The sequence below is a fragment of the Anas platyrhynchos genome, chromosome 1, assembly GCF_047663525.1.
Source record: "Anas platyrhynchos isolate ZD024472 breed Pekin duck chromosome 1, IASCAAS_PekinDuck_T2T, whole genome shotgun sequence".
Taxonomy (NCBI): domain Eukaryota; kingdom Metazoa; phylum Chordata; class Aves; order Anseriformes; family Anatidae; genus Anas; species Anas platyrhynchos.
In genome coordinates this window covers 42592635-42615157 of record NC_092587.1, presented here as the reverse complement: position 1 = coordinate 42615157, position 22523 = coordinate 42592635, and the positions used below count along the sequence as shown (strand labels likewise).

The window sequence follows — 22523 nt, the reverse complement described above, 5'->3', positions numbered from 1 at the left end:
CTCAACCCTCCTGCAATCATTTACCTGAAGCCTGCAGCACCTCGCGCCCTTGGATGCGTTTCTGGAAAGGGGAACCCGTGGCTTTGCCCACCCCATCCCTGCCCCGCGTGCCCTCTCTGGCTGCCCACAGCAGCTGCTGCAGGAGCCCAATTACTTGCCCAGGTGTTGCCACAGCCACTGGCAGCGGCCCAGGGGCTAATGACAGAGCAGGCGGCAGAGGCGAGGGTTGCAGAAGCGTGGCTGGAGCTGAGGGGAGCTGGCTCGAGTGGCTTGTTCAGACCAGTCCCCGCTGGCTGCCCGGGACCATGAGTTTTGCAAGGTGGATTCCTGCTTTGTTGGAAGTCTCCAGAACACCCTGCTGCCTTTGAAGTGTGCCTGCAGCTGCGTTCAGCTCTGCCGCCCCTCCCAGGACACCCCAAATTACCCCGGGATTCCCGGGGTGACTGTACCCATGACCACTGGTTTAGGGAAGGAGGAAAACCCATTACACTCCCGAAGGGTTTAATCAGAAGCAGAGCGGCAACGGGGCATTGCCACGTGGTGGGTGCTGATGCAACGCGATGACAGAGGGGCACAAATGGCCCGGCCTGATGAAAGCTGGGTTTGTCCTGCTGAATTCCTGCGCTGCGACTGCTGCAAACGGCCTGAGGCACTTGGGAGCTGCTGACCAGAGGCGAAGCTATGCAGGGGAGCTGGCAGGGAGGAGAGGAGAGGCTGCAGGGTGGCAGCAGAAGCTGCAGAAGCACAGGAAGAGCTCAGCAAGAGGCCTGCAAGATGACAAGCAGGAAAAGCTTGGCGAGACTCCTGAGCAGGCTGCAGAACTGGTTAAAAAGAGGCTCAGGGCTCTGAGCAGAGCTGCTGGTGCAGCCTGACTCCGGCTGTGCTTACAGAAGCGGGAGGTTGCGTACTCTGTGTAGGCAAACAGGATTAGCTCAAGCCAGCTAACGCCAGCAGTGGGTTCGCTCGCTGATGGAAACGCCGGGCACGGGCAAATTGCTCAAGCCAAAAGGGAGGCAGGGTTCTGGGATCTGCAGGCTGCTGTTGGCTGCCGTGCGCTGGGTAAAGCAGGGGGCCGGGTGCAGCTCAGTTTGCTTATGCTCAGAGCAGTCGGGATGCTTGAAACCTCCGAATCTTCTCTGTCCCGAGCTCTTGTCCTTGCTGCCCTTCACCAGGCCTGCGTCTCCCCTTGCACTCAACATCCACCTGAGTGCCAGCCCCCACGCCGGCTGCGAAGAAAAGGGGCGAAAGCTCTGCTCCTGGGCCTGTTTCACCACCTGGATGCTTCTTCCTCCAGCGGCTCCAAAAATGCCTTCAGGAGCGCCCCTTGTCACGGCAGCACAGCCCCAGCCTGAAGCAGCTGCGTGGCTGGGGGCGTGAGGGCCGCCGCGTTGCGCTAATAACCATAACTCCGCGCTAATGCCGTGCCGCGGGAGGGAAGGCAGAAATGAGTAATTAACATGGTGGGGAGATAGGCAAGTCATGAGAGCATTACTCAGGCGCAATTGAGCCGGGAAGCTGCGATTCAGGGCTCCGCTATGACAAAAATACCTCGGGACTGAGCTCACCCGGCTTCGCCGCCGAGGTGCCAGGCTGTCGGCCCACCTGGACACGGGCTGCCCGCCGCCGGGCTTCGTCTCACAGCCAGGAAACAGCTTCAGGGTGGAGAGGACTTTGGGGTGCCTGTTAGCTTGTTGGTGTTTTTTTACTGCCAGCTCCAGCACTGCTCTGGCCAGCGGTCGCCACGAGTGGTGAGTGCAGGGCAGAGAGATGAGGCAACGTGGGGAGAGGGGAAAGGACAAGGACAGAGCAAAAGAAATGCTAAGAGCAAAGTCTACCCAGGAGAAAAACTGCACGGAGAAAGCAAAGGAGATGGAAGGAGGGGAAATCCCAGAGGGAGAGCTGGAGGAGCAGCAGCAGCCCTCTGGCACAGTGGGGCAGAAAAGGGGTGCAGGAAGGAGCAGGGCCCGGGACGGGAACAGCTCCCACACCGGGCACACCTCTCTCCTGCTGTTACTGTCACGTCTTGGAAAAGATGAGCCTGGCTTTTTCTGGAAATACCTATTGAGCAATTAGCACAGGTATTTTCTCTGGCACCTGTGTGACGCTTTCAAACGAGATGTTTTATGTTACCAACGAGAAAGGTGGTCCTGTGAGGGTTCGAGGAGGGAGAAAACTCTCCTGGTGGCCTCAAGGGACAAGAAGACCCTCCTGGAGGGGCGAGTGGACCAGGGGAAACCCCTTTCACAGGGAGACACAGCTGAGATCATCCATCTCGCTGCTCTGCAGGTGATCCCCGTGCAAAGCCCTGCTCCTTCAGCTCCTCTCCGCTCCCTGCCAGGCAGGACACCACACTCACTGGTGAGCTGCCTTCTCCATACCCTGGCAATGCCTGCTCTCGCCTCAGCTGGCTTGTCCTCCCGCTCAAGCGTGGATGTCTGGGGGTTGTCACTGCCTCCCCTCAGCAGGGCAGGACGGTGGCGAGGCTCAGCCTAACCCCGGCGTGTCCCCGGGACCTCGAGTACCTGAGGCTTGTGTGGCGCAGCCCTGCCACTGTCGGTGCCAGGGGGAGAGGAATTTCCCCAAGCCTGTGCTCATTCACAGGCCAGGCCCCTTGGCGGGCCGGGCTGAGTGATGCTGAGCCAGGAAGGGCATTCGCTGGGGCTTACTCATTGCTCTGGGATGTCGGTCCTAATGGAAAACATCAGGGAGTAGTTAGAATATGCCATAAATATTTACGAGTGAAGACATCCATTTCCTAACAGTTGCTGGAAGCCCGCAGCTGCCTGAGGTTTCAGGAGGAGGTTCTGGCTCCCGCTCCAGCACCAGGAGAAGCCGAGCACCCCCCGGTGCCAGCAGTGGCTGCAGGTGATGCCGTCCCTGCTCTGCCTGACAGCCCACAGGGAGCAACACGGGCACCTCCTGGGCAGCACGGTGGGCTCATGGTTTCGGAAACAATTCGGGTGGCTCGGCCCTCCAGGTGTCAACTCCAGGCCCCGACGGCGCTTTCCACCTCAGCCCGCGGCGCGCAGGCACGTGGCTGGCACTCGGGAGACACGTTTTAAGCAACTGCCCCGCAGTGACTCACGCGCTACCCAAGGCGGCCTGGCTGCCGGCTCGTGCAGCGTGAAAGCCGGCGATCCTTGGAAGCAGAGAGGATCCCGCAGCGAGCAGACATACGGCTCAGTTCCTGGCCAGAAGGTGGGAGGGGTGGAGGTGTTTCTGCAGGAGATAGGCTGGGAGGCTGAGGCGCTGCCCTCCTGACCTGCCACCGCACGCACAGCCCTGTTTGCTCTGGAATTGCCCCAAGTCAGCAGTGTTCGTGGCTCTGGGCTGCCCCAGAGGTAGGGACAAGGCACGTGGAGCAGCGCCAAGCCCAGGCAGGGCCAGCCTGGGGACAAGCTGTGCTATTTTGCCCTCTGACACCCTGGCCCTTCCCACAGCCCACTCCCCTCAAGCAGCACAGCCAGCTCGGCGGCTCCGATCTGCTCCTGGCTTTGGCAGGGCCGGGGGCCGGGATGCGCCAGGTAAATGTCACGTCGCTCCCAGCCGTTGGACATGCCTGCGTGTCTCCTGTTACGTACCTTGCAGTGCAAACGGGAGCTGGGAGGCCTCGGGTCATGCACACATGGTGTATGACAGCTGAAAAAATGAGAAGGGGACTTTTTTTTCATCTCCTGTCCATCCTTTCCCAGCTCTTCCTGCTGCCCCAGCCTCAGTCTAGGCTAGCCATGCAGGGGCAATTGGTGCTAAGCCACTCCGGAGCAAGGCCTCCCGTTGCCACAAAGGAACGAGCAGAGGGTTGGTGGTACCTGGCAAAAGCATCCTCTCCCTGCACCTCCCTCATGCTGTTTCCTCACCTGTCCCTTGCTCTCCAGCCCCTCTCCTCACCCATAAATATTCCCCTGCCTTCCCACCTCTCCTTCAGCCCCCTTCTTGCCTCCCCTGCCTTGTTCTCTCCCTGTAACTTTAGAAAGGTCACTCCCTCCTCCTCCAGCTGCCAGGTTATCGCAATCCCTCCAAGCAAAGTGGAGGGGATCTCAAGGGGAAAAAAAAAAAAATCTTGTCATGTGGAAATGTGAGACCCCAGTGCCACCCTTTCCATCAGAGAGAGGGCAAGAGACAGACAGCCTGGAGCAGGGGCGCACGGCGCCTGACACAGCCCTGTGGGTTGTCTCCTGCCGACTGTGGTAGGCAATATTAGTGGGCAATATTGGTGGGAGGTGGATGGTTGGACCAGATGGACAAGAGGTAGAAGCTGCTGTGTACTGCAGCTTGGGCTCCGCATGGAGGTACTAAGTTCAAGGACGTGCCTAGCAAAGAATTTTCTGGTGAGACAAACCACTTCAGAGAGTATTGCAGAGGCTGGGCTAACCATCCGTCTTCAGGAAGGGTGGATTTAACCCGTGACAGGTACCGAGCCCGGCCATTAGGGGAAGGGGAATTTGGCAAGCAGCCATTGTGAGTGCGTGGCTTGCTTAGTCTAAAACAGGAAAGGCTGAGGTGGGATATGCTCTGTGCATCATAAATACACGCTAGGACAACAGTCTCACCCATACTCCTAGAAGCTCATGTGGATCATAAATACATTGAGACTTAAAATTAGAAAGAAGTTCCTGGCCAGCCACGGAATAAAATCCTGTGACAGCCTGTCAGGCTGGAAGGTGGGCAGAAGCCTAGTTAAGAAATGCGGCTGGCTGGTGGTGACTGCATGGCAGGGGGAGAGAGATTCCTCTTGAGGAATGAGCCATCCACGTCTGAAATTCTGAAATAAAGCCTGCAGTTGTGTCCCCAGGCCTCGGTGTGTAACATCCTCTTCAGGTGATGTGTTACTCTGCTTCCGTGTCCGCCCGGATCCTCGAGGAGGCAAAGCGGAGGTCACCTCTCTGCCTTTTGGGTTTTTAGGAAACTGTTTCATTTCCTTCACCTCTGTATCCTCCCCGGCCAGGGCTAGCCACAGGGGTTGGGTGAGGCACGGAGAAGGAGCAGGGCTGCCGAGGGCTCTTAGTCACACGCTGGGTGTGTTGGTTTGTTTTGCCCACGGGCTCAAGACAAAGCCAGCTGGAGGGCCGGGAAGGCATTTCCCTCGGGCTTGGTGTGCTGGGGCTGCCTGGGGAGCTTGGGCAGTTGCTCACTGCGGGGAGCAGAGCCCTTCTGCGAGCCCTTGGCTGCCTCGTCCCCGCTGCGGGACCGGGGTCGCTGCAGACACCTTTGCTCTCCCCTGCGCCACGTTCACACCTTGCAGCGCGAAGCGTGACGGTGGGCAGCAAGGGCTGCGTTCAGGACAAGGTGCCCAAGCGCTCCCTGTGCCCGGACGCGGGCAGCGAGCCCACAAATGCGGGCAGGGCTCCCAGCAGAGCCGCCCCGAGGTGCGAGCACAGCGCTGCCCGCAGCCGCCCGGCTCCCCTCGGCTCCTGACGGGGCCCTGCGCGCTGCCCCATCGCCACCTGCCGGCGGGCCGCCATCATGGCGCCGCCCCGCCGCCATTTGGCAGCGCCCGCTCACTCACGGAGGGGTGCTCTAGGGGATCTCCTGCCACCTCTTGTCATGGGAAGGGACACCAGGGGGATGTTAAAATGCGTTAAGCTATGGCCCAGGCCCGGCCTTGCTGGGTAACAACGCAGGAGATGCCCCGAAAACAAGTCTAAGCTCTGGTTCTTCCTTGCTGCCAGTGAAGACGTGGACAGGGGTGAAAACACCACACCTGGGCACATCTCAGGATAGCTGTATTTGACAGCAGAGCTCTGGAAGGGCTGAAGATACCAATTCCCCCGTCATCAAACAGATGGGCACAGACAGAGGAAGTAGCTCTGCTTTTTTTGAGCAATTCTGCACTGTCAGTGAGGGTGGCAAGCCCACAGCTCGCAGTGGCTGCTGCAGACCGTGCTGTGCCCCAGCCCACAGAGCGCTCAGAGGCCCTCACCAGGTCTGGCATCCCCACGCCAGGCTCTGATGGAGACTTTCTGCTCCCCCAAAACGGTGGCACACCACAATTCATCCACTCCCAGGAACCATTTTGGGGCAGCAGGCCTTGGGAGTACTAAAAGCATTGAGCTCTCCATGTGGTGAAGCTACTTATAGGGCACACATCCTTGGCTCTGCCAGTTGTCCTGATCTCACAGATTTTGGGGGGACTTGTGCTATGTGAGGCAGCAAGCACATAAGACAGGTCCTAGCCACCTGGAAGGCAAATGCAGCAAGGCCAAAAACCTCAGGCCTGTAGGCTTGTACTTTGACCGAGTCAAGCTTAGCTTCAGCGCGAGATGGATTTGCAAGTGGTACCTTTTCCTGGGCTGTAGCAGTGTCCCAAAGGGGAGTGTTGCACTGGAGTACTCACTGCTTGCTTAATTGAGGCCGCATATCAGTCTATGAGAATGCCAATGAAGCTACTTCTCCTCAGTTTAAGCATTTCACATATATAGAGGTAACATATAATGCTTTAGGAGCAAACATGCAGCCAGCAGGATAAAATTAATGTGCTGACTACAAAGACTGAAGCTGGCTGAAGCAGCTGCTCCTTGGGAGGAAGCAGCTTTTCACAGGCAGCTTTCTCAAGCACAAGCTGGCTGGGAAGCATAGTGGCATGGGTGTGCACAAAAGTCTGGAGTGGGGCAGTGCAGACATCTGGCCCCTCGCTATTGCTGGCTACAAGGCTTCCTGCCACAGCACGCTGCTTCTGTGGGGCTCACTCAAAGGCTTGATGCTCCAGGGCTCAAGCAGGACTGGGTTGCTAAGCCTGTTTTCTCACAGGCTGGAAGCAAATTTCAGGATTAAGGCATTCAAGAGTCAGCTTTGACCTTATTAAACTTGTGATCAAGCACAAGAGGGAAAAGGTACATGAACTCACTTCTTGCCACATCTGGAATACCGCCAGTGCCTTTCCTTCTACTCTGCATAACAAGTCACGTTGCCTTTTTGCTATTATTTCCTGGGACTGCCCTGCTCCACACACCAACATAAACGGCCAACTTCTGGCTTGAATCTCTCCTGCCTGGTTCACTCCATTTCCTTCCATTGCCTTTTCATTCCTAACCCTGTTCGGGTCTCCCACGCAGCACTGATCTCCCTTACCACCTCTCCTGACTGCCTTCTCCTCCCGGCATCTGGGACAGGGCAAATGACAACGTCCTGCTCTGAGGCCTCTTTCCACAACTGTGTCACCATCCCCTCTGTCTCCCTTCCAGGACAGGCGAGGGGCTGTGCTGTCATACTGCAGGTAGTGTTGGCTGGGGAGCCTGGTATATACACAGGGTCTCCAACAATGTTCCACCTAGCAGCTGGGATGCCCACCCTGCTGCAGGTCCTGCTACTTCTCCACACAGTGGACTGCCTCCCAGCTTTGAATATCAGCAGGGAAGGTCTCAGCCTGGTCTTGGTTGATTCCATTCTTCTTGTTTGAACAGGGCTACAATGCCATAAAAAGGCTGAAGGGGAATTCAGGGGCAAGTGGAAGTTGAAATCACTTTTGCCGCCTAGGCACTTTTGCCTCTCACAGCCCAACAGGCATCCCAGCTTTAAGAGTTTTATTATCTGAAAGCCACAGAAGATACTTAAAATGTTTTCTTCGCTGGACACATCTAACAATGTGCCACAACCAAGAGCAAGTAGGAGCAGAGCAGGACAGAAGGAACAAAAAGGAACACAGTTTGAGGCCTGAGGTCTGCAGCTCCCCCTCAGCACACGACAGGAAGGAGGCTAAGTAAGATGTTGCCTTTTTTCCATCTTTCAGATCACTAACAGCTACAAACAAGAGAAAGCACTTTCATTTCCTGAAGGGAACTAGCAATACAATGTGCAGAGTTGGCACATTCATCAACTCACCCCCCACCCACCCTAGAGAACATACAATCTCCCTGAAAAGAAGGCACTGCATAATGCACAACATTCATGCTGCTGCCAGCTGTCCTCATAACAGGGAACAAACACTGAATATCTTCCACTGATTCTAGTATTAAGGCCAAGAAACGCCAGAAGGATACATCCAACATATCCTTGTATCCACTCAATTTCTGCTGCAATTCCTTGATTTGGCCAGGTCACGTCCTTGACCTTCAGTACATGGCACAGGTCAGGCTCCTCCCTCTAAACAGCTTTTAGCTTTCACGCACAAATGGCCTGAGTCACTAATCATTCCGTGGCTCTGGAAAATAGCCAGAGAGCAGCAACTCATTTACACTTTCTTCCCACTCCGAAATTATATGAACTTATTTGCTAATCCACCACGGTAGGTTGCAGGTAGTCATCTTCATGTATACATTTCAAGATTATCCTGACGAACAAGAGGCCGAACCAGTCTTCATGGACCTTACACAATGCCTTGACTAGATACCTCTTCCCTCCCTCAGTGATGAACACCCATGTGGATTAAATCCTTGCCTGCACAGGATTTTTGATCCAACCATCTCCCCCCTTTCATCCTTCCTGTTTGAAATATGACTGCTTTCTTACCTGTGCCCCCCATCACTAATCATAAAAAATACTTTTAACAAAAGCAAAGAACCAAACTATCTTGCTGTATTTTCTCAATATGCTAAAATACTCCAGCTGCACTACAATGCCAGTGATCTCATCTTCCCTGAGTGCGTAAATCTCAGGTAGAATTATTACAGACCATGAGAGGCCAAGGAAACTGAATACATCTTTCTCTGGAAGCTACCCTTTCCAGTCAGACACCGAGCACATAGAAGGCATTTCTTACCCCTCCTTTCCACTAGGTTAAAAAGGGAAGGAATGAAAAAAAACTGTCCTCATATTCAAGACTTATTTACTCTAAACTCCGCTTCTTCCCATAAAAGAAAGAAAACTAAGCTCTGATTATTTCAAGGCTGTAGTCAGCCCCAAAGTAACAGACAACACAAGGACAAAGTTTCTGCAGCTAACTACTAGTTGGGATTTCTCCCCCTACCTGTAAGAACTCAACATAAAGTCACTACAGGAGGACAAAAAATGGGATGGGAGGGATAATAATAAACATTGCAATGTTTTTGAAATCAATTCATTCAGGAAAAAAAAAAAAAAGAAAGGTGGAATGGTATACCTGTTACTTTCACATCTACTAGTTAACACATGGGAAATAGCAAGAGACTAAACACAGAAAGTGGTAGATATGACACAGCTGATCAATTTTAATGTGAATTGCAGGTGTAATGCTGGCAGGTTGAGGTGTACAGCACACAATATGCTATCTAGAGAACAAAACTACTGAATCTCAGTGTAGTGGAATATACATTTTATTTCTTAAAAAGGAAGGGTACTAACAGAATTTAATACAGTCAAAATTTTACAATTTTAAACAAAAGCTTTTCTTTTTCTTAAAAACCAGTTATGAGCAGAGAGGTGAGAGGATTTAAACTACTCACAAAATCCAAGCTGAAGACTTTGAGAATTCAAATCTGTGGTTTATACATTTAAAAAAGTGTAATAAATGGAAATATAAAATAATATCAACTCTGCAACAGTGAAATGCCCTTTCCTCATTAGACTGCTGTTTAAGCACCTTTATTTTCACCTATCAGCTGCCAGGAGTGCGTAGGTTTATGTACAAAATAAGCAGTTTGGGACAAGAGATTCATATATAAATTAAAATCATTTACGGCAATACAGTTTTACCCAGCCACTACACAATCTTTATTATCTCTTTCATTCCTATAGAATCTTTCAGTCAGAATGATCTCAAATGCACTTTATGGACTGCTTTGAAGAGCAGCTACATTTATAGAAATTATTTAGACAACCTCAAGGAGTAAATACCCAAGAGATTAAGCAACTTAACACGCAGTAAAATTAAGATTAAATTTATTATCTTTATATAAATACTGTGCACATTTATCATCCTACTGAATGACTGGGACAGATCAGTGTCACATCCAAAGCCAAATGCAATATTTCTATCCAAGAGGAAACAGAATTTCAGGTCAAATCTAGCAGGTAGGAGTTCCCTCAGACTATTGAGTTCAAAACTGAATGCCTCTGAAAAAGCTTTACAGCAACAGAATTTTCTGAATAACCTGCATATACGGTTAGCTATTTTATAGCCTAGAAACATGGGTGGGTGGGGGGAAGGAAGATGTCGTCATCTCTGCCCACTACAAAAGGTGCTGTAGCTTTGTCATTTATGGAACGCTGCAGAAGCAGCTGACACCAGATAGGAGACTGCTCCAATGCAGCATTAGAGACAAAGAAGTTATGTTACGGCTGGAGAAGGCGTTACCACAGGCTGATCTCCTAGCTGAAGGCCAACGGACCAGTCTCCTTGCCACCTCCTCCACAACCAAGCGTTCATACTTCCTAGCAGACTGCTTACGATTCTCACTCCACTGTTGTTTTTTTTCTTTTAACACAAGATAGAACAGGTCATGAAAGCTGATGAAAGTTCCAGCTGTGCAGCACCCAGTGAACATGCACTCAGCAAAACTTCAGGTCATTAATCACTTTCTCTCTCCAAATCAAGACAGGATACCTGTGTCAGCTGTGCACATAATACAACTAATGTATGTAAGATGTAGACCATCTAGGCTACAAATGAGCTCCAGTAACAGTCACTCTCACTGTTTCACTGCAACTTGCTGCAGTCTGAAGGATGGAGACAGAGCTGTTTAAGCCAAAAGAGAAAATACTTTAAAAAAAAACTTTTCCTCAATCACTAAGTGTTAGGAGTCACTTAATATTGCCACTTTCCAAATGCTACTCACAAACAACAAAATTAATTGGTCAGCTAATGGGGTGGGAAGAATAGTTATCAGTGTCATCAGTGACTACCATTAAAGAAAGACTGGACGAGAATCAGTTCCCTCAAATTCTCAGTTTCTCTGCTTAAGTAGCTCATTTTTTAAAACATGTTTTTCTCAATAGAAAGAATCACAACTAGACTAGAATTCCACAACATCAATCTTGGTTTTGATTTCTGTAGTTCTCTAGGAAAAAAAAGTAATCCCAAATCAAGCTACATGAAGCATTAACAATATTCAGGTATTACAATGGAAGCACTTATTTATTACTTCATAGAACAGATCAGTTTTAAAAGTGTATTTACATGTTCTAAGTTATACAAAATACAGTATTTCAATAATCATGTTAATCACCATATTTTAGACAACTTCACATAAAAGTGCAAGAGGATGCATCCTTCCATGATCCTGGCCAGTAGCAAGCAGCCACCTGCAGTGTTACAGATGAGAGCTGCTCTTGTGCTCCCTCGGGAAAACAAATCCCAGCATACCTTCTCACTGAGACATAGCTGCAGATCTAAGGAAACATTCAGGCAGGTACACAAGCAAAGTTTGTTGAGACCCACAGACCAAAATCACATGCCTTAATTTACTAGATGTATGTGAAGTACATTTTTTACAGATGTTGTACAGCAAAGGGCTTCTGCTCATGCCTTAGTTGGGAAAATGAAGTAACAAGGGTTTTGGCTATGTAACAGGCACCCAACTTACATTTAATATGAACAGCCTTATAACTACAACTGACAGTGTGTTAAGGACACAATTCTGCAGCTGACTGCCTGGGCAGAGCTTCACATTCAAGAACAGATCCTGTGAAATCCACATGGCTCTCTACTGATATCGGGCTCATCCCATGCAGAACTGATACCAGAATTGAGGCCTTAAAATATTGGGGCCTCAGATAGTAACTCCCTCATGACACAGCACTATCAGTTCACATGGGCAGCTCAAGTCCCAGTGCAACAGCACACTTCGTTCAAGCAACAGCAATTTTTTCATGCCTTTTTGCAGTAACTCTCCCTATCTGTATATTCCTTTCACTTTCTTCTGAACTGTGGAAACGAGATCAAGAAAAGGAGATTCCAAAACCTCAGCAAGTACTTCTCTCCCTTCTCTCCTCTATGATGCTAAACTCAGGGGACCCAAATTGCTATAGAATTGTAAACAGTAAGGCTTCCGTTTTAGCAATCTGATTCAGGTCAGTATCTTGCAGTACTCTTATTTTCCTGCTTTCATTCTTTGCTGCACTTGCCAGGTATACTTATGGTTACCTATATGTGTATCTTCCTCAAATGATTCCATTTCCCCTGTGGCTGCTTCAGTGTTAAGAAGTCTGCATTCCAAAAGGGACTTACTAGGGGACAGTATACTACCAAACTAAAAATAACGTTCTGTATGACAAATCTGCATTATCAAAAATTAAAATATAATTTCTCTGTTAGCATTATATTAGCATCTCCACAGAAGCTTAGTTAAGCTTATTCTTTTTACCCTTTTCCTAGTCTTTTGTTGCACGTTTATCCATCTTCACTGTGTTACAGTGGCAGATATACACGTCAGAGTAATTACCTGAAAATCTAGAAAGCTGGCCAGTATCTTGTAGTAATGCAAAGGCATTAATTACTAGCATTAATTATTTTGCTGCTTATGGATTTAGATGCGAGTTACTAAAAAAAGATTTATGCATTAAGACAAATTTGCATTTCTCATCTTGTGCTTATTAGCAGAAACAGTAAGGATGAACAAAATCCTAACTGGGTTTTTATAAAGGTCCAAGATGCCTTCACTCTCACTAAAAATGAAGGCATCTGATCACAAGGAAGAAAGCCATGTTATGCTGAAGAGGTTTGCAAGGCTAAGCAGCAATATTGTCTTCTGTGCAAGTCCATTATTTCTACTGTCTTAAAAAAATATATATAGTCCACTATTTCTGCTGTCTTAAAAATATATATATTTCCCCTCCACACACATAAGTAGGCTTTTTTTTTTTTTTTTACAGTATTCCCAAAGCTGTTGCTGTTAGCCTTCCACTACACCTCGCGACTTGAAATAAATTTGGTAAGATTAGTAGCAAACCTGCAGGTAACACTGGAAGTGATTTCTACAGCTATGATACCCTGGGCTTTCAAAAAGCACAGCAGGTAAGTGGAAAATTGTCCAGAATTACAGAAAGTGTTACCCAAAAAACCTGCAAAAAGCCACACAACATTCTTAAAAAAAAAAAAAAAACAAGCATTCCTTCTCCCAGCACAAGCTTATAATACATTTTTTTTTCCACCCAGTCCACGCAGGAGTGAGGAAACAGATTTCAGGTTGTCTGAACACCAAAACTCTATGAATGAACAAGTGACAGGATCAGTTTACCAACGTTACACCCGCAATCTGACGTACATACATCTGATCCCAGCACAGAATGCTCCAGAGTAAAGCAAAGATATCCATAACTCCAGTGCTTGCTACAACTTCATGTTCACCACATCGGAAGAAAGCTTTTTTTTCCCCACCCCAGTAGGAGTTAATGAGATCTTTGTTACTAGCTTCAGTAGGAGCAGATCGTGGCAACAGGTGAAAGATTTAACTCTTTGGGAATTTTTAAGTACAAAAATGCATTATTACAAGGAAATCTAACTGTGTAGATTAGAAGACCATGTATGAAAACAATACTGCATCAAGTGTATTCATCACTTATTCATAGTCAATTTCTTCTGTAAAATAAGACAACACATTGCCAACATCTCATCAATGGTTTATGAATTTTGAAAGCTAGTGCTGTGCAATGGCTGCTTGGTATGAATGTACACATGTGAAAACTGCTCCCTTTAATGGCAATCCCTGCAGTGATGCCAAAAGGTGCATTCCCTTTATTCCCTCCCCTTGGAGATGGTCCCTTTGATGGATGGAATGGGGTACACTGGCATCAGGCACACTTGCAGCCTCTACAGAGCACGTCCCAAGGTTAGAGAACTTCAGACTAAAAGTGCCAATTCAGCATCTTTTAACACAAACTGAGCTAAAAGAACATTGGTCTTACGATCACTGTGAGAAATGCATCCCTGTTATCACTTACAAATAGGATAGCCATCCTAGTCAAAGAAACATGATTATTAGATAATAATTCTGAAAGGAGCAGCATGCTCTGAAGCAGTAAGCTTAACTTCCTGAGACTGCAAAAACTGAGAAAGGAAATCAGCACTGCACATTTTTTTTTGTCTGGAAATACCTACACTCCTTTTGTAGTTACTATCTTCTCATCTAGCATTGAAGATCCTTCTTAAAAAAATTCCCACTATAGGAGTTAAACCACACACTGATTTTCCAGTTTTGCAACCTGTAGAGACAATCACAGAATGTGCAGATTTGTACTGTTCTACAGGGAAGTACAAGAATTTGCTAACAGTCTCCTGTGAAAGAAATTAAAAAAAAAAAATCTAATGAACATCCACTGGTGGTTTCCATTGTATAAACTTTTGATACAACAGGAAGAAAAAACAGAATTGCACATACTACTCTCACCAAATATTTTGCTGTTAAAATAGCATAGTATACTGCAAAGCCAGATCCTGTATACAATATGTGTTTAAAAGATGCTGCTAAAGCAGTAAGACAGCAAGACCCAACTGAAGGACTAGCAACTCCTTGCCCAGTTACAATATACCTTAACTTTGATTTAAGCAGGAAGCATGACTTTTAAGAATAGCCAAAGCCAACTGAAAATTTAGAAGTGATAAATGGAAAAAGAGTTGCTATATTTACATGCTGTCAGTATTTTTAAAAAAGATTCATAGCATGGCCTTTACCACCAAAATAAAAAAAAAATGGTACTACCAGAAGTATCAGTTCAAATTTGCAATATTTGCTACAGGTAGTAATATATGCTGACATTTCAGCAACATGGAGTTAACTATTCACCTGTCTGAGGATGATACCCAAAGATCACCTCAGAACTTTAGAATTGCAAGTTATGACTGTACACTTAATATAATTTTGTAACTAACAAAAAAGTTAAAAATACTTTCTTGACGTCAGAACATGGTCCATTAAAAATAATAAGTCAGTAAGTACATTTAACGTACATGCCTTTTACAAAGGTTATACCTTCAAAAAACTAGTTATGAATTCTGGATTTTGATTTTTTTTTTTTTAAATGAAGTTCACAACATTATTTGCTGTTTTCCATCTTTTTCTCGTTGCCTTTCTGCTCTGAAAAGAAGGGTGGAATCTCTTGGGTAAATGCTAATTCAGAATACTTGTTCAATTCGATAGTGTCAAGCTTTGCTGGTAACTAGCTGTGCCTCAGTAACTTGGGCACTTGTGCTTCTGAAAGCTTTTAGGATTCTTCTTCTTGAGATGTATTCTGTTTATCGATCTCCAGGCATAAATACACTGTACTTTCACTCCCATCTTACAAGCTTCATCTTAGCTATGAGCAGGGCCCCATACTATCCCAGAAATACAAAGTTATTGCTCCTAACCTTCCTAGATATAAATGTAGGTTGTTGTTAGGCTGATGAAGCTCTTAAAAAGGAACTTCCACCTACTTTCTCCATCTTCTACACACAGCAAACATCCCCATCAGCTGCTTAAGCTTTCATCTACTCCTGCACACCAGCACAAGGGCCCTGATACTTCAGCTGGGCGTTGTAACGTTGTGAAATCAGTGGCTGTTTTGGATTTGTCAAACAGATGAAGTACTCTCATCGCAGTTCTCATGTAGTCAGGAGACGGAAAACTGTAGCATGGCAGCTAATAGCCACTGTTTTGCTGGAGCTAATACTCATTTGGTAGTCTCAGACTGCCAAAAGACATGGGGATCAGCAGCTCAGACTAGCACCTTTTCCATGATTGCTAAATCATTACAGAGAAATAGATTTTCTTTTAGCAAGAGACTATTAAAGAAATTGAGCCTTGAAAAAAGGGAAAGGCGGGTTACAGCAGTGTTTTTACTGTTACACAGGTCATTAGATATAGGTTAATTACCCCTCTTTGTATGGCACACTGGGGTGCTTTCTGGATTGTTTCGGTACATCTGCTGTATTTTTCTGCACTGGAAGTCTTACACATCACAGACTGCTGTTTTCTTGGTGTCTTTGATTCTGCACTCACAGTACTCCACAAGATGCTACGCTGTACCAGAAGTGAGCTGCAGTATTAGGTACAACTTACTCTACTGCAGAGGAAAAAAAAAAAGTCTTAAAATATAGCAGTTCTTAATATATACAGACGCTTCCATTTAAAACTCTCTATTTTCTTCCACTCAAGTGCCAAAACAGAGTCACTATTCACATAGGCTGTCAACAGACTTTGAGACATGAACTTTGAGCATCTTGACAAAACCCCAGTAAGCTAGCTTATTGTTGTAGTTCATAGTTACAGTGAGAAAGACAGATAAGAAAGCCATATACAGAATTAAAGAGACTTTGCACTTTTCATCATGCCCAGCCCTGGGTAGTTCAGATGGGGTACTTGCAGGAAAGCAGGCAGGCAGGGTCATCGTCAGTTGTTTGTGTTGGGACACCTCATAGATTTCACTGCTCACTCTGAAGACTGGCGATTCATGTGTGCTTTTTAGTTTCTTTGTTTTTAAAAGTCTTTAAAGTTGCATCACTCGGAATCAGATAAGTCACTTTAAACAAAGCAAAGTGTTAAGTGTGACAATTTATTTATAACATACTTCCCACCATCACCACCACACACCACCCTGTGAAAGAAAAACCCCTGCTGAAAGGGTGACAATTTTTCATATGTTTCAAAGAAATTAGACCAACGCTGCATGAAGAGCCACTCTGGTCAAATTAGAGCGTAACAGAGGGGGACACAGATCAAAGCATACATTTAAGTGTTCTGGATTAGCCTGCTTCTCTACTTCTTAAAGAAGCCAACACACAATTGGTCTAAATTCATAACAATTTCCCCATTACGTTTAAAAGACAAGCTAGGCAAAAAGTCTTTAGAACCAAAAAACAACCCTCTTTTTTTTTTTCTTAGTATTCTTTTCAGATTTCAAGAAGGGAACTGGAAAACTACCCTCAACATCCTCTACCCCATGTTTACCCCCTAATGCAAGCATCAGCCCAGGAAGCATAGCCTAAAAGTTCTGACATAGCCACTATCTTAAATCTTAAGATAGCTTTCCTTATTAAGAGGACTTCTAGACAAATACTTCTTTTTAAGGCTTCTGGTTCTTGCAGTTGGAGGTCATGGAGAAGGTCCCAACATCACACAACATATTTTTCTTTTAACACCACATACTGTTGAAGCAGTGCTTGGTGCTGAGAATGGATTACTTCCAAGAGGGCAAGTCTTGTATGCTAATTTTGTAACAAGAAGCATGCTGGAGAGAGAACCAGCAGGCATGGAGAGTCCAGATATGTTGCTACACAGGAGATAGTGAGGTAAATTGTTCCTGTTTAGAGTGGGCGTAGCTTGTTCCATAGTGTATTCATGAGGCAAAGGACCGAAACAACAAAAAAACAAAAGCCTTTGTACAACAGGTAAGGTGCAGTAAAGTAACAGTGGCTGGTTTCTGTTTCTTATGCTTTGGAAAAAGATGGTTTAGTCCCTTTTTTAATTTAAAAAGGTTACTAGCAATTCCTTAACAGATAGGCCTCAAGGTTCACACCAATGAGCCAGACCTCTTTTTCTAAATGGTACCATCTCTATTACTCCTCAGCCAGGATGCACATGCTGCTTCATCAGCAGTTCAAGAATGAAGTCCCTCTTCAGGGGAAAAAGAGAAGGGGTAATGTAGGAACACAGCCTAAAACCTATAGCAAATTATTTTGTCCATATCTGTCAAGTGAGAGATGCCCTACTGTTCTCTATCCTAGGTTTCTGGAATTTATCAAGAATTAGAACCTACAAAAAGGTTCGAGCAGTATTTTATCAACACTGCACTAACTCTGGTCTACATAACACATTCATTACGGTAGAGATATCTCAATTTCCACAAGAGATCAAATATTTCCCTGTCTTAAAGACTCCTCCATCCCTCTTCAACAGGGACGGAGTTCTACACAACAGGTGCTTTCTAGTGCCTCTAAATGGGAGAGGAAACAATTTCATGATGCTGCCCAGCAACATCTATTTGTATCTTAAAATTATATTTTACAATTTGACTGGGGAGAGGGACACACAGGTAGAAAAGAGATGGAGGTGTTTTTTTTTTTTTATTTTGATTAAAAAAAAAAAAAAAAAAAAAAAAAAAAAGAAGCAAGGACCAGAATCCCTCAGGCTCTTTCTCCATTTAAAAAAAGGAGATTAGAACAGAAAGCAAAAGCCCTGTCCCGTCAGGAGGGATCCACATATATTCCTCCAGACAGGTGAATCTGTTCTCTTGTACAACATCAGAAAGTGCTCTATCAGTGTTTAAAAAAAAAAAAAAAAAAAAAAAAAAGTTGTAACTATGGACACTAAGATTTTGGGCAACATGATCAGGAAAGGACCTGAACAAGTTGTGCCAACAGATTTTTTTTTTTGTATATATGCAAAATGGCAAAGCCTCCAAAACTTTATTTGAGTCTCTACAGAAAGCAGAGAAGTTTAAGAGGCTAAAACAAGGAGCCCTAACAATGAAAAGGGGTGTGCTTACAAGGGTCCGTATCTGGTCTCGTATTTAGAAACAATGTTCTTGCATCGCCCCACTTCCTTGCGCAGCTCTGCAACCTCCGTCCTCAGGGCTGTATTTTCTTTCTCAAGAAAGGCTGCACGGATTGTTATCTGATTCTCCTTTAATCGCCGAGCATCACGGGAACGCTTTGCTGCCACATTGTTCTTCTTTCGCCTTGTCCAGTATTTTTCATCCTGTAACAAAAATAAAAAAAGGAAAAAGATGCCAACCTGACATTTTATATCAGTTATAAAACCTGACATTACATATCAGTTTATGTAAGATTTCATCCCCACACAAGTCTTGTTTTAAGACAAACAAAATTAACTGTTAGAACTAGGGAGATTAAGACTTGGCTACTGAGCTGTCCAACTGAAACGCACCCTTTACTTAATTTCAGTTCAGGCATGAGCTTCCATGCAAAGCATGTTCTGTTGTCTGGGCTGCTTACAGCTGGATCACGCATAATGCTGGTCAGATACATACACTGGCCTTCAAAAGTGCAACTGATGAGTTTGCAACTTGATAGTTCTTCTAACTCCTGTGTACAGCACTTTAAGTTGCTCCTGCCCAGTAATTATCTCATGGTATTAAACCAGCAAAACAGCAAGAACAGCAGCTGACTTGCCAGTTCTATTCTTGGCAATGATTTTGTCCAATCAGGAAGGTATAGCACATTACCTTTGTATGTCAAAGTGTTTGGTCAAAGAGTGAAAAACTTTGATCAAGCCCTAGAGAAGTCTGCAGTAATAAATCTGTTACCTTTTGCTCATCTGGGACAAAAACCTTCTTTGCTTTTTTAATCATCGGTTGTGGTTTCAGATCCTCTTCAGTGAACTTGTGCTTGCGAGGATTGAAGAGCTCACCACCAGGCACACTGGACAGCACTAAATCAGCAGGGTCAGGGTTAAAATTCACCTCAACTTCTACACAGTCAGGATCAATGGGGCTGGGTGTATTTCGCTCATTCTGTAGTGGGGATTCTGGCAAAAACAGGAGAAGTTACAACACGTTCAGCAGGATGAAGAGAATTCACTCAGAAACCAAGTTGGGCATCTACTATCTGCTAGTATGTAGTGGCATTTAGTAGTATTATTACTTGGTATTTCTCTAACAGGTGCTCTCTTACAGAGAGAAGCTACATGGTCCATGTAAGAATAAGCTCCAGGAACATCTGCCAGACTAACAGACATGAGTAGACAGATGTGGGACAAGATCTAAGACTTCCTCAGCATGCTTTGTGTACTTGAGAACACATTAACATTGCTGTGGCAAGCTTTAAGTAAGAAATTTGTATCAGCCCGAGTTTAGTGCCTTAGAAAACATCATGGAAACAAGCTCGACTGAAACCTGCAGTCCCTCGGACCTTCAAAGGTCAGATAACTGCATTTCTAAAGGACTAAACAAACGTAGGTTTGCTAAAAATGCCATAGTATGCTATTTCCTTGCCGCATGGAAACAGAAACATCCCCAACAAGTTGCCTGACACAGCATTCGTATGAACTTTATCATATTTATATATCACTTACAAACTTCGTAAATGTGAACTGCAATTGTCAGTGCAATTTGAAGTAGGGATCAATGAATAAGTCTTTTCATACACCACCTGGAAAAAACCCACACCTTACGTCTTACCACAGTTTGCTCTTCTCACAGGTTCTGAAGAAGGGGCCCTCAGCAAAATGCTTTCTGTAAACCCTGCTCATGAAGCAGCACTGTGCACATTTACAGGCTATGATGTTTAAACTCCAGGTCTGGAGCAAACTGAGCCGCTAAATTCTTTAATAGGGAAGATCTCCATACTGCTCACAAAAAGTAGAAGTTTCCTAGTACCATTTAAGTACATAGTTTTGTTTCTTTTTTTCTCCATTCCCTCTTCAAAGCAACACAGAACATCAAACTGCATCATTAACAAACCTCTTCCAAAACTCAGTTCTCCTGTTTCACAGGCTACCAAAGAAGAACTGCTTTGTTATTTTATCTAAGCATTGTTATTTGAAATACATTGTTAGCACAAGTTTACCCAAGCAGATCAAGCCAAAGCAGTACAAATGACCTGTCACAAACTCTCAACTCTGTTACAACATAACCTGAGCAACTACATTCACGACAGACCCAGCTTCCCACCAAATGAGCAACACCAAAAAAAGTAAATTCCTTATGCTGGCATTCCAGTTCTGATTTCAAAAAGAGAATGAGACTGCAGACTCACAGACACTAATTCACTTTTCCAGGAGGGAGACTAAGGAAGAAGAGAGGCAGCATCTTCATGAATTGACACACGGACTGAGCTCTAAATCGAGCATGTTTTGAGCTACTTAACCTGCTACAGCTAACACCAATGCGTTAGCACATCTCCTCTTTGATCCAAAGAGGCACCTTTTGATAGCAGAACAAAAATCCCTCAAAGCCCCACATTATTCTATCTACCTGTGCTGGAGGCTGCTTCAGATTGCTGGTAAACTGCAGTGGAAGAGGATGATGCAGGAGAACCAGTGGAAGCACTGGCAGACTCCTTTCCTTCCAGCTCAGCCACAGGCAAGAGTGGATTCTGGTTCAAATCCAGGTGAGTAGGGCTGGAAGGAATTCCGTTCTCCAGGAGGAACTCATCCAGATCCATGTACTCCAGGTGGAAAGACTCTCCATCATAAGGAATAGTTTTGTCCCAAATGGGCGGCATAAGGGAAGCCGAGACTGCCATAGTGCTGGCAGCTGCTGCCTCATCTTCCTCAAGCTTTATCTTCTTCTCTTTATCTGAAAGATACAAGTAGGTCACTGTACGAGCTGCAACACAGGACAGACCCAAGGTTTAAGAGTCAAACAAAAATCCCAGGAAAGGAAATTCAGTAAACTGTATTTCTGCCTCGTGACACAATCTGAAAATGCAGATGTTGAAAGGCAACATTCCTTTCTGCTCAGTATGCAGCGCTCTGGCTCCCTGCGATGGCTGGACCACAGATATTTGAGTAGCCTTGCAGATCGATTATCATTGCTGTGATAACTTACCCAAGTGTGATATAACGCTGCATCTAGCTTATTATTCACTAGTCACTGCAAAATAGCTTTTGTTTTTAGAAACAGACTTGTCCTGGAAGATGGGGAAGTGAATGTCTGTAAGTAGGATTACAGTGGAAGCCATTAAGAGGACTCCGAGGAAGCAGAACAGTTTATTCTATACACAAGAGAAAGAAGATGCAGAAGAATAATTTAGATACAAAAAAGAACAAAATATGGATTTTCAAATTACATTTGAAAATTAGTTCAAATGCCCACAGCACAGCAGAGACCCGAACCACTATTGTTCAGGATTTTAGATGCATTTCTTTCCAAAATGACTCAGCATGTCCACACAAAGTAATAGCTCCAAATGCTGTTCGCTATAGATAGCTCAGAGTACACACAATTTTTACTCTTTGGGGAGATGTCTAATAAGGCATACTCCCACACCCCACCCCCAAGCCACAAAAGACTGATGAAATTCTCCATTTACTATGCTACAGGGCACAAAACACAGAAAAATGGCTGTTTCTACGTTCCCCATAGCTACTGAATCTTAACAATCGTCTGGGACAGCCTCCAAGCAGAAAACTCAAGTTATAGAATAATTACATAATTTAAGAGACAAAAATAAGCTGGCAAAAAAAAAATCCAAGTCATTTTCCTGATCCAGTTCTCCGTGTAGCCATGCAGTTCTACCAGCACTGCAAGGAGGCACTGCAGCAGCAGCGCCAGGGCTGGGGCTACTTGAGCCAGCACTGCCATCAAAAGGAGCGGCCACCAGTTGCACCCATACCAGCTGGGAATGCTGCCTTATCCCAGAAATGGACAGCTACCCGGTTTGAGGGATCAAGGGCTGCAGGGATGCACAGCGGACCAGTTGGGATCTCCAGTTTTCCTGACAAAACGCATAAACCTTTGGCAATAGGGCAGCGTATTGCAGCCAGCCTAGACCAAAGGAGTATTCTACTTTATCAGGGATGGGAGAGAGGTGAAACTCCGCTCTAAATCAGAAAATCCTATTTATATAAAACCTGTTCTGATGGAATTGGCATTCCCTCTGCTGTTGCCTTAGCTGGTATGGAACTGAAACTGAAAGAGCTTTTTATGGCTTAAAGAACAGCACTGCCATACCAAGTAAACTATCGTTTTAATCTACCATACTCTGAACATTTTATACAATAGAAGATGCATAA

General features: G+C 45.7%; 1 protein-coding gene across 4 annotated transcripts in view; it reads right to left on the bottom strand.

Moving 5' to 3' along the window:
- Window positions 1-9209: 9209 nt before the first annotated feature.
- TEF (TEF transcription factor, PAR bZIP family member) overlaps window positions 9210-22523 on the bottom strand; it is a 22265-nt gene continuing 8951 nt past the window's right edge. For 2 of the 4 annotated variants that reach the window (XM_005028466.6, XM_027454096.3), the window contains exons 2-5: window positions 20761-21084; window positions 19093-19313; window positions 18313-18524; window positions 9210-16347 (exon numbers count right to left, since the gene is read on the bottom strand). In XM_005028466.6, the coding sequence (XP_005028523.1) occupies window positions 16326-16347; window positions 18313-18524; window positions 19093-19313; window positions 20761-21084 (779 nt within the window). In that variant the 3' untranslated portion in view covers window positions 9210-16325. Of the gene's footprint in view, window positions 16348-17909; window positions 18525-19092; window positions 19314-20760; window positions 21085-22523 lie in introns of those variants that run through there. The other 2 variants (XM_038187645.2, XM_027454098.3) reach the window with 1 other exon arrangement.